This window comes from Triturus cristatus, chromosome 6 (genome assembly GCF_964204655.1).
Source record: "Triturus cristatus chromosome 6, aTriCri1.1, whole genome shotgun sequence".
NCBI lineage: Eukaryota > Metazoa > Chordata > Amphibia > Caudata > Salamandridae > Triturus > Triturus cristatus.
Window position 1 is genome coordinate 1,555,068,436 of NC_140589.1, and position 16,200 is coordinate 1,555,084,635.

A 16,200-nucleotide genomic window follows, 5' to 3' on the forward strand; every position below is an offset into this window, starting at 1 on the left:
AGAAAAAAATACTTGTATGTTTTATCTGCAATGTTATGACCGGCCTGCATTTTACACCAAAGAATACATTTTCAACATAATTCAGAAACATCTAACACAGATCTTTAACATACTCAGAATCACTTATTGCATATTTACCCAAATAGCCTTCAAATTAAGATGCCATTTTTTAGATGTGAAAAAAAATAAAAAACTACACATTAACATACATAAAGCCAACATGATTGTTGTTAAAAGGGCATCCGTAAGATCTAATTTTGGGACAATACAATGAGATCTATATTTTTTTCTTAAGTTTTTAATTTGGCGAAAAGACCATTTAAGTAGGTCTTCAAAGCAGTTTAACACACTTTCTATCTCTACCCAGCTTTTCCATACAAAAATAATAAAGTCTGCCACCGTAGTATTGCCACTCTTCCCATTTCATTAATATGCTGGAATCAAAACAAGCTGCCAGTGTTCCCCCATATATAAATCTGCAAGTTGTGTTGAGCCAATTATCATCAGTATATCATAAAACTTAAACATTTGTGTGTTTTGCTTTAAAGACCATTTTAAGACCTTGCATTGGACTTTTTGGGGGTTTTCTGTTGTTCTCATTAGGTCTTGTATTTTGTATTCCTTCAAAAATGTAAACATAATTTTTTTTCTGTGTGTAGTGTACTAGTAAAAAATCTATAAATATTGTGTGCAAAATTTGCTTAATAATATTCTCTGAAATTTGGGAGGGCCAAACCACATTCCTTGGTTGATTTACATAAAGTGGCTAGTGCCAATCTCGGAATCTTATTTGCCCATATAAAGGATTAGAATAACATATCTATTTCTTTAAAATATGACACTTGTAATGCGTAAGGGATTGCGGAAAAGAAAAAGTTAAACAAAGGTAAAATTGACATGCGGATTAAACCGACACGACCCATTATTGAGATGGTTAATTGATTTCATTTTGTAAATAGGCACTTAATCTTTTGCATTAAAGGAGCATCATTTAGGATATATACATCGTTCACATTCTCAGAGAGAAATATCCCCAGATATAGCTTTGGTTTTGTATTCATTAATAATTGAAATTCCTGTATTAAGGTATCCTGTGAGCAATTGCAGAGTAAAATGTCGGTCTTGGCGTTTTTTATTCTGTATCCACCCAATGCTTGAAATTCGCTGAATATTTCAAAAATATCCTTCTGTATATTCTCCCCTGGTTTAATTTTATATTTGTCATACCTTGCAATGGGGCTGATATTGTTGCTTTTTGCCTAATGGCAATAGCCAGTGGTTCTATAAACAAAGCAAAAAGTATTGGAGAAATAGGACATCGCTGTTGGGTGCCTTTATACACTTTACATCGGCCGAAATTGTTAAAATAAATGATTATTTGTGCCTCAGCGTCCTTATATAAACAAGATATTATTTGCATAACATTTGAGAACCAGAATCTTTCAAGTATTAGAAACAGACTTTCCCAGGACACCAGATCAAAAGCCTTCTTGGCGTCAGAAAACATGACCTGGGCCGGAATTTTATTCTGCAACATATAATCCAAAACTTCTATTAAAAAATGTGTATTGCTAAAAAGCTGTCTGCCTGCCACAAAACCACATTAATCACTATGGGCAATTGAATCTATAATCCTATTTAGTCTATTTGCTAACAGTTTTGTAAAAATGTTATAATCTACATTTAGTAAACTTATAGGCCAATAAGACTTTATGTTTTCCGGGTTCTTATCTTTCTTTACAAAACTAACTATCACTGTGGTACGAAGGATGACGGAGGCCTTCCACCCTTTAAAATATGATTAGCTAGCTTTAGTATTTGTGGATTTAATATTGGAGCAATTTTTTTTATAGATTTCAATTGGTAGGCCATCTTCCCCAGGCGATTTACCATGGGCTGCTGAATTTATGACTATTTCCTCTAGTAAAAATTCAGATAACAGCATTTGACTTTGTTCATTCGTTATGGAATATGGAGTTTGTCTAGGAACACACTAAGGTAATTGGCCACACTCTGCTGATCTGATTGATATATTTTTTTCATAATTTTTTTAAAAACGCCTTACCAATCTCAGTAGTAAGTTATCTGCTCTTTTGAGTCGGTGTCTGTCAGATATGTGATTCTACTGTTCACCTGTCGATTTTTAGCCTTCCATGCCAAGAGTGTTCCCGTACATTCACTCTCTTCATAGACCCTCTGGCGAAAGGCAGTGTTAGCAATAGTACCCTGTGCATGATAGAATTCCTGCATATTTAATTTAGCTTGCTTAAATGCTTGTTTTGTAACAGCATTTCGATTTGTAAATATTTTCTATTCGCTAGCTCTAATCTGGCTTCTAAGTCCCTTCTTTTCATATTTTTCTCCTTCTGTTGTGGAATCTCTTTTGATGTAATGTATCCTCTGAGAGTATCCTTAAAGGCTTCCCAGACAATCTCTATCTGGGAGGTACCAATATTGGTCTCAAAGTAATTTATGATCTTTTCTGAGACTTCTACGCACCATTCTACGCTCTCCAAATTGATTTTATTAAAGGAGCACCTTCTGGACGTTCTCTCAATGCCAATTCAAGCACCATCCATCTTAACCATTGCACGATCTGAAAAAGCATTTGGAATATATTCGTGAGTGGTAAATTTCAACCCGTGTAAGATTAAGAAATAATCTATTCTGGAAGCGGTATTATACTTTACTGAAACGCATGAAAAATCCTGTTTCTTGGGGTGCTGAGCACTCCATGGATCAATCAGGTTTAGTTCTCTTTTACAATTTGCTAAGGCAAAAGCAGTTTGTTTTTTCTTAGAGCTGTAGCCGATGAATCTATCGATGGATCTCGGAGAAAATTCAAATCACCCCTTAAAATAACTTGGCCCGAAATATTGGTCAAAGCCTGTTTTAGTTCTAATCGTGGAAGAGGGCAATCAAAGATTGGGGCATAAAATGTTGCACTAGTTATTTTCGATACATTCAAACTCCCATTAATAAATGCCCACCTTCCCCCGGAGTACGTCTGCAAAGCCTTTATCTGAAAAGGAATGTGCTTGCCGATATATGCCACCCCTTTTTGTGCACAGCTCGCATTTGATTGGCATTGAAATCCGGCCCAATTTTGGAGAATTTTACACAAATTGTTAGTATTCTTAAAATGAGTTTCCCGCAGTAATATAACTTCTGGAGTATGTCCCCTTAACCAGCTTTCTACTGCCTGAGTTTTCCATCTATTATTAAGTCCATTGATATTTAAGGATATTACTCTCAACTTTTCTTTATCTAACATTCTTACTTATGTAATTAGCTAAATGAATAGTCTCAAAAGTGTCCTGTGCATAATGCTCCATATTATCTATTTCAAAACCATATATATAATAATATAATTTAAAGTGCATTAAATGACAATCCATGCAAATCTGAAATGTTCCAATGCTTTTCAGCATTTTTTTTAATCCTTATCCGAGGCCTCATACTAAAGAGCATTTTATCAAAATGTGTCTTGTGCAACGTTCAATCCCCACATGCCTGTGCCAGGGATATACCTACTATGATATAGTCTAAAGTGCATTAAGTGACCAGCATTGTAATTTGGAGAAAATTCCCCTTTTCTCATTACTTAAGTGCCGATTTCCTTATACTTCTTTTTATCACCCTTGGGCTTAAACTCTAGGTCATCTACCATTGGTTTGCCCTTCTCTTTCCCTTATTCGTGCTGACTTTATCTTATTACTATGTTTATCTAAAAACTCTCCTTTTTCATTTTGCAACACCCCTGAATCCCCCACCACCTTACTCCCCCCTGTTGTGACTGGAATGTCGCCTCTCCTTTCTTTCACTTACATCTTCTCTGCTGCACAACCAGGATGAGTGTTGAAATGTGTGGTGATGTCACGGAATGCATGGTTGCTTGGTTACGTGTGGAGTGCTAGTTGGTGGTTGCAGGCTGAGCAGCAGGGAGGCTGCTCCTGGTGGGGCTACGTTACAGCTATCTATCATCTTACTTACCATCTATCCTCAACTGTAACTGGATACAATAAACCACTTTCTTGGAACCTACCACTTGGCAACATTTGAACTTTTTTTCCCTACGACATTGGAGAGGAGGATGGGATGCAAACCAAGGAACCTACCTGTTGGACTTGGCCCTTTTTGCAGGGTCATCCCTGAACTTTTTGCCTTCCTCCTATATTTTTTCTGACCTGTTGGCGGTTTTATGACTCTGGGCACTTTACCACTGCTGACCAGTGCTAAAGTGCATATGCTCTCCGTTGTAAATTGATGTATGGATTAGTGATTCCATGATTGGCTGGTTTGGTTTACCTGTCAGACCCTAGTACAGTGCACCAGGAGTGTCCAGGGCTGGTAATCCAAATGCTGCTGGTGGGCTTGCAGCACTGGTTGTGCCACCCACAGATGCAGCCTGTAAAAGTTAAGGCCTGCCATTGCAGAGCCTGTGTGCAGTCCGGTACTGCCATGCTGACTGGGCAAGTGCACCCACTTGCCAGTCCCTAAACCTTCCCTTTTCTTCATATCAAACACCCCTGTGGTAGGCCCAAGGGCAGGGTGTATTGTAAGTAGAAGGTAGGACATGCCCTGATGTGTGTGGCATGTCCTAATAGTGAATTACAGCCATTTTAGTTTTTCGCTATTGCAAGGCTACCTGTTCCCCATAGGCCAGAATGGGCAGTTTGATTATTACATCTAATAATCCTAACTGACTCAGGGAACATGGTAGAAATTAGAGTTTAGTATGCCTGAACTCAGAATGATAAAATACATCTTTTAGTGAAGTTAGTTTTAACATTCTGTGTTTGAAAATACCACTTTTAGAACGTAGGTATTTTCTTGTCTAACCATCCAAACCTGCCTCTGCTAGGTTATGTATTCCTTGTCTGGAGTTTGAGTGACAGGGGCTGGGGAATTCCAGGGGGCTGGGGAATTCCCGGAGACAGGGTGTGTCAGCACAGGGCTGAATAGAGAGATCTCCATGTAGATGGGTGGGAGGAGTTGCACCTGGGACCTGAATAGGGCTGTGCTTTCCCTCCACAATGCTGGCTACACCTCCTGTGGTGCGTCTGATGACTCCTTCTTTCCTTTCACAGTGCAGGGCAGAGACATGTCAACATAGTACTCCACGACTGACCAGAACTGGTTTGGACTAGGCAAAGGCCTCTCTGCCTTCAGAGAACAAAGAGCAACTGTGTATAAAAAGGGGACCCAGACCCCAGAACTTTAGATCACTTTAGGACACCTTTGCTGAGGGGTAGAACCAGAAGAAACTAAGGAGAGACTATCCCTAAGCTGAAGTGCTGCTCGGGGGATTGGCCTGCAGTGGTTGCCTTACTGCCAAAGAAAGGAGAAAGGACTTTGTGTGCACTTTTATTCAACTTGTGAAGGATCTCCAAGGGCTTGGCAAAGAGCTTGCCTCCTGCTGAAGTCTCAGGGCCAACAGACTTCACCCACCAGCTCCCAAAGAGTTCTTTTGAAGTGCCTGCAGTCGTGCTGGACTATGAGGACTTGCGTGTCGCAAGGAGCTGGAAGCGCGTCTCAAGAACAAGAAGCGTGTCGCCCAATTGCCGCTGCCGCTTCACAACACGAAGCGCCTCGCATCACCGGAGAAGAGGATCGACGTTGCAGCAGACGCCGCCGCATCACCGGGAAGCGTGTCGCAGAAGAATCGTTGAGTCATCGCAGGTCCACCGATGCGGCTCGCATCGCCAGAAGAAGAGGATCAACGTCGCAGCAGACGCTGCCGCATCACTGGGAAGCGTGTCGCAGGGCCTGTCGCGGCTCATCACTGGAGAAGACGATCGACGTCGCAGAAGACGCCACTGCATCACCGGGAAGCGTGTTGCATCAAGAAGAAAGCGCCATCTTTATTTGCACCGGATCTTCAACGCATCACCATTCTTGCAACACTTTTGTTGCCCTGCGTGTCACATCTTAAGGTACATTGAACTCTGAGTGTCGCATTTACCATCTTAAGAGAACTAAGCTAATTTCTACCATTTTAAAGTAACAGTATTGTGGATTTGTGTCGTTTGTGGTCTTGTGATAAGCCTATATAAAGAATACTTATTTTTGATATAAAACTGGTGTGGTGTCCATCTGTAGTGTTGTCACTTGATTACTGTATGTGTTCACAAATGCTTTACACACAGCCTCTGAGATAAGCCTGTCTGCTCGTGCCAAGCTACCAAGGGGGTGAGCAGGGGTTATTTTAGGAGTGTACCCCCTTACCCTGACTAGACGCAAGGGTCCCTATTTGCCACAGGTACCTACCTATACCAACTAGAGACCCCCAAATCTAACACTACCTAATATACTGCAACCACAAGAAATTCAAGTTTGAAGGTAACTTAACGCCCTACCAGTGTCTTTGACAACTTGACAGTCTGTCTGCTGCGTTTATTTTTTCCTTCCATCAGTAGACTGACTAGCTTTTCCAACAACTACAGCTACATTTCCAGTTGTATTTCCTCAAACTCTACTGAAACTGAAGTTTCCTTTCCAACTGGACAGTTTTTTGGGGTCGTTTGATTTTCTTTCTAACTGAACGTCTGGTTACAACGTGAAATTGGATTCCTGTTTGCCCCATTGTGTTTCTACAAACTCGTATGTGTAATTGGGAAGTGCACATTTGTGATCTGACTTCGTTTCCAGATACTGGTCGTGTATTTCAAAACGCTCCTGCTACTGAGACTGGCTGTGTGCTTAATAAGCATTACAAATTTAATGTTACGTGGTGTTAACGCTGTCAAAAATCGGTGTTTGGACAAGCGCTTTGGAGGAGCCAGTGGCGGCATTTACTACACAGTGGTGAGTGTCTTTTGGGCATTGTAGTGAAGTGCAGGCCGTTTGCCGTTTCTCTTAGCGGCATTTGAATTGCCTGCACTTTGCGAGACCATGGCCAGAGCGCGCTCACCTTGTCTGTGTGGTGTCGCGTGAAGCTCCTCTGCCTCCCTCAGACGTTGCCATGCTTTCTTGTGACGTGGTGTTCCGCAATTTCGAGGGAGCACACAACCACCGTGAACCACCCGGCGCTCTCCATTCCTACATGCCTCCATTTTGGTTTTCAGCCAAAAGGCAGCAATACCGGCTTGTCCCAATGTTATGTGGATTACTTGATAAATAAGTGCTGGTATCGCGTATTTCTTCCAACTTTAGCCGCTGTAGCGTACGTCATCACGACGATGGAGAACTTCTCTTCTTCTAGATACTCTGTGTGGAATTTGGTTGTGAAATCGTTCCATTTGTTCTGCCATATGAAGTTTGGGTGAGACTTTACGGTTCAGTTTTATTTCATACAGCATACTGTTCTCGGTGTTGAAACTGAATCCTGTTGATGCTGTGATTTGGCATTCTCTACGGTTACATCAAATGTAACTTGAAGTCTTCTCCTTCACGTCTTGGTTTGGACCTACAGCCTTGCTGGATTTGTTGTACCTCAGTACCTTTTTCCCTATCCGACTGGAGCAGTTGTTGTTCTCTATCGTTTCGAGTGAGATATCGCTCACTGGATTCATGGTTTTGTTACGCCATCCTATTGGAGTTATCACACGTTTCAAACCTAGCTCTTGCTGGGTATTTTCTAATGTCTTCACCAATTGACACAGTTTAAAGTTTCATAGTTCTTATGTTTCTGCATTAGTAGAATCTATGCATTGTTATGTATGGTGAATTTAATGATCTTTGTCTGGTCTTTTAGTCTTTTTCGTATTTTCCTGTGTGTGGGTGCTTAATTTCTTTGTGAGTTGGGTCCTATTCCCTGTTACTACGTAGACATGTGTGCTTGATACTAAGTTTTACGGTTTACATTCCTGTGCTGCGTGAAGGGTCGTGTTCTCTGAAGTGTCTTGCCTGAGACTATTGGTTCTTTCAGGTGTACTGTGTAGGGTATATGTTATTGAGTTTACCGGGTAGTCTATCTGTTCTGAATTTTTGCCTGAGATTCTTCGTCTTATCAGATGTACAGCGCCTTTTACGAGCAATTGGGTTGTCTTCCCTAGAATTGTATTGTGGTTTACCTGAGACATTTCTGTCCTATCAGGTGTACAACGTTGATTGGTTTGGTTTGCTTTAGTATCTATGGTGTACTGTGTGCATTACCGGTGAGGTTAAGTCATGCCTGTTGCATAATTTTCCATGAGTGCCTGAGACGTCAGGTGTACAAGATTGTTACGTATGTTGCCTTTATACGCTAGTTCATGTCAAGCGTACAATATTGTGTGTGGCGTACTTCCTTCTCTTTTGAGAAAAGGGGATGAGTGAGTGCTCAGGGTTATTCTTTTCATGATTTAGTGATTCTTCAGAATTCATTGTTTTATCAACTCATATAATGCTTTATTGCATTTTAGGACATTTTAAAGTGAGGTATATCATGTGATGATGCTATATATTAGTAACTGTTACTTTCTTTTATCTTTCTGTATTTCCAATTTGTTGAACTTACATTTTGTATTTTTACATGTAACGTTCTGTGCTTTTATTTTTTATCTTGGATAAGTATCTTTGTTCATGCTATTGCCTTTTGTTGGTGTAAGGAAAGGGGATATGTTGTGACATGATTGTCGCCTCTCCTTTCTTTCACTTACATCTTCCCTGCTGCTCAACCAGGATGAGTGTTGGAATGTGTGGTGATGTCACGGAATGCATGGTTGCTTGGTTACGTGTGGAGTGCCAGTTGGTGGATGCAGGCTGAGCAGCAGGGAGGCTGCTCCTGGTGGGGCTACGTTACAGCTATCTATCATCTTACTTACCATCTATCCTCAACTGTAACTGGATACAATAAACCACTTTCTTGGAACCTACCACTTGGCTACATTTCAACTTCTTTTACCTATGACATTCCCCAACCCCCCCACCTGAAAGACAGATTGCCCACGTCCCCCCCCACCCCCCCCAATGGACTCTGGATGCCATGGTAGTGCATCCTTCCTGTACTCCACCTCTCCCCTCCCATCCCCTGAAGACGTTTAATACACCTAACTGGTATTGACCCCTCTGATTCCTATTTTTACTTCAGCCAGTGATACTTTTGAACTGCTAGACAATTTCAGTAACGCTGACAGCTTCTTGAACATCTGAATATAGAAAAAATTGTCGCTGAATATGAACTTTGAGATTAGATTGTTGGGCTATTCAAGCCTGGGCCCCCTTCTCCTTAAATAAATCTATCATTCAGCCAAACTCTTTCCTTCGATGCGCTGTTACTGCTGACATGTCCGAATAAATCTTGAAATGCGAGATCTCTGCAGTAGAAAAGGTTCTCCTGGCGATTGCAGTACTTAAGATTTGTTCCTTAACTCGATAGTCAGCAAAGATTAGTAAAATTGTGTGGGGATATTATGTGTTTGTTTGTCTATGGGCAGGGACTCTGTGAGCCCTAGTGATTGTTAAATCCCCCTCAAGTTATGGTATGGCTTTCTTTAGGAGTGTCTCAGTCCATTATGGAATCTGGGTGCCTTCCGTTCCTTCCGGTATACTGACCAGTCGAAGATGACACCACCTATTCTAGTTTTCCATGTCCTGCATCTTGAGATCCATCTCCCTTGTTACTTTTTTCCATTGTAGACAACTCTTGTTGTATTGAAGTCAATTTTTCCTCTAATTCTGAGATGCGATCCTCAGCTTCATTTATTCTTTTCGGTGTATTGGATATGATCTCCTCCAGTTTAGTAAGCCGCTCGTATAATGTGGCAATCTCATGCACTTGAGACATTTTCAGTTTTCTGATCTCACCTAACATTGTTATTGGCATGTCTTTAACTGAGCTGTTCTCCTTCTCTCGTCCTTCTATCTCAGCTTGAATAGCGGATTCAGATCCCCCTTCTTATTTACTCCCTCTCCTGGTGCAGTTTCTACTATAGTTTCTATGCTATTTTCCCTTGGTGAGAGAAGACCTGATGATGATGATCCTATTGGATGGATCACCTGAGACGCGGTTATATTACTAGAGGTTTTTGTTAGCCTGTTCAGACTGTTGGCTGGAACTTGAAACTATGAGTTGGGGAGAGGCCCCCTTATCGATGGATGCAGTAAAATGTAATGTTGCTGGAGGTTCACAAAACAGTTTCTGCTGATCTCGGAAGAGCGGAAATAGTTTGAGACAGTCCGAGTTACTACTTTCCGCAGGATCTGTATCTCTATTTCTGATCGCTTGGGCATCTTGAGCGTCTACTTCAGACGTATCAAGCGTGTGAAGCCCAGATGTATCCCCAGTACTCTCCGACTGTCTTTTCATTATCCAGAATACTGTCCATATTAACCTGCTTTTCCTCCTCCATCAAGGCATTTGTTTTTAACTCCACTCTGTGCTGCGCATTTCTCTGCACATTTGCGTGCAGATAGATTTATTTGGCATTTCACGCTTAACCAAAACTGCTTTGCCCAGCTTAGTACGCATCCTGTATGCCCAAGCCCTACTCGACCATTCTATAGTGAGCCTCTTCAGTACTTGTTTATTCAGCTTGGTTTTTTTTTCAGATAGTAGAATATACTATATATACCATAATAAACAATAGTTAACTGATCATCTCAATCAGCACCAAATTGAAAGGTCTCATTTCAATGCCTGACTCAAAAATATAATTTCTGCAACAGAGTTCAGAAGAACATTTGTGATCTTTCATTGCTTTAAAGCTGGATTTAGGGAATTTCTTCTCTCTTCCTGTCGGCAGTGACCCTGCTAAAATCTCAGTAATATTGTGTCAGGACCAAACTAATACTTTTCTCACTTATGCAGGAACAACTACCTACATTGAATCTGTATACTGTGTAAATAACGTCATGAAGGATCTAGGTTTTACGTTTTTTTCTTAGATGGTGATTTTTTCCCAGTTGTACTTTCACTCAAAGGCCTCCATCCAGCACAACATGACTCAAACTGCAGTCCTTGATGCTGGTTTAACCGGACCCAAACAGGGCTTGGAGGATTTGGTCACCTGTCCTCAAATGTTGGAGTTGGTCCCCGTCCTGCAAAGCTTTATCAGCACCAAGAGCAATACAATGGTTGGGCGGGAAACCATAAGTGGAGAAGTGGAGGGTCATCGCCAGCCATCAGATAATACTTTTCATTATTCACTGTCCGCCACTCTTTGTGAAATGTTATCCATCTGTCGGTCTGTTGAAATTGTTAGTGACTTTCACAAATGGTTACAAAGCATATATTTAGTTCAGAAACTTAGGCAAAAGACGATTAGATGAAGATTCAATTCGTGAATGAGGATTATTTTGCTTTTTCAGACTTGACAGTGTTCTAAAATTCGGTGATATTTTGCGTTTTCAGACTTGACACTGCTCTAAAATTCGGTGAGCGAATACAAATCTCAGCAGTGAAATTTTGAAGATGACGTACTGATTTATTTCTAGTGTGGAAATCACAAGTTGCTAGTTTTCTCATGTGCATCAGAAGCACTGATAAGAGCAGTCATTAGAACCCATAAATGAGACAGAATCACTGAGGTTCCTATATAGTAAAACAAAATGACAGACCATTATCTCCTCATCTTGTAATATCAGTTGATAGCCATCTAGGACTAAGGGCCTTGAAAGATCGGGCAGTGCTGAATCAGCATTTCACAAAACACTCCCACAAAGGTTTTTAGAACAATGGACCTGATGTATGAAATTTCTATTTGCAAAAAGTGGCTGCAAATTGCACACTGAATTTTTGCGAGTGGAAAGGAATTTTACAAACTGTAGTAGTAATAAATTGGTTCACACAATTCCAAATCGTAGTAGGTCTTATTCCGACCTACTTCAGCAATATCCATAAGGTAGATTGTAAATTGTGACTCACTACTATTGGATGGCATCACAGGGATGGTGGCCTGCTCGGGTCCATAGACCACCATGTCTGTGATCGCATTTTAAATAAAGTCAACAATTTTTTTAATGCAGCCCGTTTATTTTAAATGGAAAAGAGCCGCATTTAAAATACTTTTTTTATTTGAGAGATGGCAGTGGTCCTGTGGATCACTGCCTACTCTCAAACAAACCTTTTTAAAATATTTACAAAGGGAAAGGAGTCTCAAGGGGATTCCTTTCCATGTGCATATGGGTTAATACCTCCTTTGGGATGTGGGTAATATTGCAAAGTTTTGTGATCAGACTTGAGTTGCAAAACATTGATACATGCCTTAACGAATCGCTATTTTGAATGGACGTCCTAAAAACGCCTCTTCAAAATATCGATGTGTTAAATATGTGTTCCTAAACCCACTTTTCAATTCAGTAACATCTAATTGAATTGAAAAATGGGTTTAGTATATAACAATCCATTTTTCGGTCCGTGATTACAGGCACTGTGACAACAACATGGCTTTGTACATCAAGTCTAATGTTCTCACAACTGATATACACGGATATGATAAGCACTGGAACAAACAAGCGGGACATCAATACCAAAAGGCAGCTTGATAGGTAAGCAATACATCAAAAGTCAGTCTAACTTCATTAAAAACACCATACACACACTGTTAGGTACATGCCAAACTCATCAAGATGCAACAAATTGATAGAAAGTCAGTTAGCAAATGTGGATAGTAGCAACATCGACATTCATTTATAAACAAAGCAATATAAACAGGAAAAACCAGAATCTTTTTCTCCATGAAATATCAAATATAGAAGTGGTGAATACCATTTGGAGACTAAAAAAGTTTAGGTGTTACCATCTTGTAAAGAGCAAACGTTCAAGAACCATAACATTTTGTATAAAGACGCATTAACCAATAGGTTTAATATTTTATAAGCAGATTCTCGGTTGCACTGCTGGTGTAGCTTTTACAATCAAAAGAATTAGAAGACTAGATGAGCTGGAAATTTGATTAAGTCCAATGAAAATATATGTTCTGGAGCCACTGATGACAATGTAAAATATCAAAATTCTATCAAACTGACAAATCATTGTTAAAGGTATGCGGAGATCTGCTGGTCGGAAATTGAAAACAACACTGTAGTGCTAAGGCAACATCAGCCGCAAGTAACCAACACGTTCGGAGTTGAAGCCACGCTCCAACTAAAAACAAGTAACACTGACTGTGCAGCCCTGTCTGCTGACCCTTTCTAGGACCCCATTTGGCCTAGCTCCTCCCCCTCCTGGTGCTACAGAGCCATACACAGAGGGGGAGCCCTCTAAACCTACAGAAGCCCTGACAGTACAAAGCTGACATCCTATCTAGTATGGGAGGAACACTAGGCTGCTGTTCCCTCTATGTCTCCCTGCTCGACTGTGATTTGAGTCACTGACTAGATCTCGACAATCTACCTGCCAAGGGAGTTGTATTCAACATCACTATTTTTGGGAGCTTGAGAAAATAGGAGCTTATTTTTTCAGCAAACATGCCCATAAGTAGGTGGAAAGGTCATACGCCTGCCTCCAAAGGGGATGAGAATTATCACTGTGAGTCAAGCGGTTTCCTGCTAATAGAGGTGAACAGTAATGGTTTGATGAAATCAGTAGAAAACTAGGAATAAAACAACAGTCCATCGAAGAAATAAAGAATGTCGTTGGATCAACCTTTAGAGAGCAAATGTTGAGAAAACTGTAAAGTGAAAGTCAACATTCAAAGATATCCCTATGATCCATTAACGCTTTTAATTAGACCCATCACATTCTCCGTTAATGCACAACTATGTATAAAAGCAAAACTGCCACATCAATCAACTAACAAAAGATTGCACTTTCAATCTGACTGGCAGCAGTTTTAAAAATATAGCTTTAAAAAGTCCAAATGTGTGAAGTGCAATAATTCAATATGCATGTACTTATTGCCGGGGGAACTGTGTCTAAAGCAAACGCCGGGCCCGACAAAAGACTTCCTGCTTAGAATTCATAATGAATGAAAAAAATATTCAATCTGGCATGATATAAATGTATATAACACTTTTTTATTATTTTGTTTTACTTTTGGCACAAGTGACAACTATTAGTCAGTCAGCAAAACTACAAATCACTTTAAAAAAAATGAAGAAAGCAGAAATGGCTGGGCAAACTGTCACCTCTGAGGAACGGGGTTCAACTGGCTCAGGTTGCAAGACAGGTTGGTTTTAAATCCTGGGATCTCATCAGGATGTCTCACTTGGGTGATGTGTGGGAAGATGAGCAAATCAATTCGTTTGAACAACTTGCAGTGACCACCTGCAGAGAACCCAAATTTTCAGAAATCTTCATTATCATACGATCTCCACTAATAGTAACAATTGGAAAGATATCCCCGCATTAACCCCCATGAGGCCAAATTTATGTTAGAACCTCTGCGGTACAAGGGAATTTCCAGACGGTATAAGCCCCTGGTCGTTAACTCCCAGACACACTGGGCAAGATAAAGGCAGCCTGGCAGCGTGACTTGGGCAAGCTATACAAGCAGTGGCAGGAGGCACGGATGGTGGTACAGACCCTGGTTATCCCCTCAAAGAAATATAGGTTAACTACCTGCACAGTACGTACTATAGCCCTGATCGGGTATAGAAGATGGGAAGAGCCAGTAGCCCAGACTGCACCAGGATATGAAATCCTACTAGCCACATTTTATGACATGATCTGGAAGTGACCACGTATCTACATATAATGGCAATTTGTACACAATACATAGACCAGAAGCGTACACACGCCTTATACCCTCGAGCCTAATGTTGCTATGATGGAAGGTTGGTCCTTCTCCAGGGTGCAGAGAATGCTTGTAGGGTTTGGCTTATTGATTTCGAAGAGTGATACTGCATGCCACTGAAGTCATACTGAACCTCCCTCTTTGAAGGGAAGGGAGGAGAAGCATGGACTAGTGTATGCGGCAGAGCAGGCAGTGAATAACTGGAGAGGATTGCAAAAAGAAATATAGGTATATTTGTGGCCTGTGGACTTCTGGTCATGGTTTATATAATTTTATCTGTGGCCCTTGTGGCCTACTATACTCTCATTATGCATGTAATCACAACAAAAACAAAAATCCCGAAATATAGAATTGCTGAATCGGTCTTTTAGTATCGGTTTCATTTTGATCTAGGTCATTGTGATATTTTGTCATTAAAATTAATAACAAATTACATTTAAAAAAAAAAGAAAATGCGAAAGTGAAAATTATGAGTAGGGTGTAGCAATAACCATTTGACAGAGTCCTTAAGTACTTTTTTCTCTTTGACAACATCCTTGTAGAGAACTACAAACAGCTGTGATTGCTACTACAGAGAAACATTCATCACACGTGCTGCTCTAATTGAAGCAGAACACTTGAAACGCATCCCCCTTCCTGTTCTCTTAATGACAGCAACAGTAATTAGTTCTCGCATGGTCCTGATTGACAGCTGCACATTTCATTTAGCAACCAAACGGTGTCATGAAAAAGGTGATTAAAGTCTGTTTCACTAATGCCTACCTGAGTGAAGTTGATAGTAAAAATGGCATGGGACCTGCTGCTGACGTCATTCATCCCCGTCGCTGCCGTGGTGCGATTGATGTTTCCTGCATCCATAAGCTCTTCAACATCCCCGTAGTTCTGAACTAAGTGCTTGGACAGATCTGCAAGTCACATAGGAAATGTAAAACTGCGGAAACTTTGTTAACTTACTTTAACATGACATATTTATATCAACGTCAGCATATATATATATATATATATATAAAACAGAAGACAATCAATCAATCATTTGTAAAGCGCACTACTTACCCGTGAGGGTCTCAAGGCACGGGGAAAGGGGGGGTGGGAGTGCTGCTATTGTTCGAAAAGCCAGGTCTTGAGGAGTATTCTGAAGGTCAGCAGGTCTTGGGTCTGCCGTAGGCGGATGGGGAGGGTGTTCCACATCTTGGCAGCGAGGAGGGAGAATGATCTGCTGCCGGTGGTCACTCTTCGGATGCGGGGATGGTGGCGAGGGCATGGTCTGCAGAGCGGAGCTGGCGGGCAGGGATGTTGAGGCTGAGTCGGCTGTCGAGGTACGCTGGTCCGGTGTTGTGGAGTGCCTTGTGTGCGTGGGTGAGGAACTTGAAGGTTATCCTCTTGTTGACGGGGAGCCAGTGCAGGTCTCTCAGGTAGTGAGACACAAAACCATATGGCAGTGCAAGATATTCACTGATTAGCTTACTTATTGTAGCTTTTTGGGTGGCGGATATCCACTAGCACTACATAAAATTCCTGGCGACCACTATACACTGCACAAACGGCAATTTCAACTGAGTAGTTAGGGTAAAGTTTGCTTTCCATTGAAAGGGCATTTTCT

The 16,200-nt window shown here is 41.0% G+C and overlaps 1 protein-coding gene across 2 annotated transcripts in view; it reads right to left on the minus strand.

Moving 5' to 3' along the window:
* Positions 1-16,200, minus strand: part of KIF16B (kinesin family member 16B) — a 1,684,060-nt gene that overhangs the window by 1,313,700 nt on the left and 354,160 nt on the right. For both annotated transcript variants that reach the window (XM_085612707.1, XM_085612706.1), the window contains exon 7: positions 15,363-15,505. In XM_085612707.1, the coding sequence (XP_085468833.1) occupies positions 15,363-15,505 (143 nt within the window). The remainder of the gene's footprint in view (positions 1-15,362; positions 15,506-16,200) is intronic.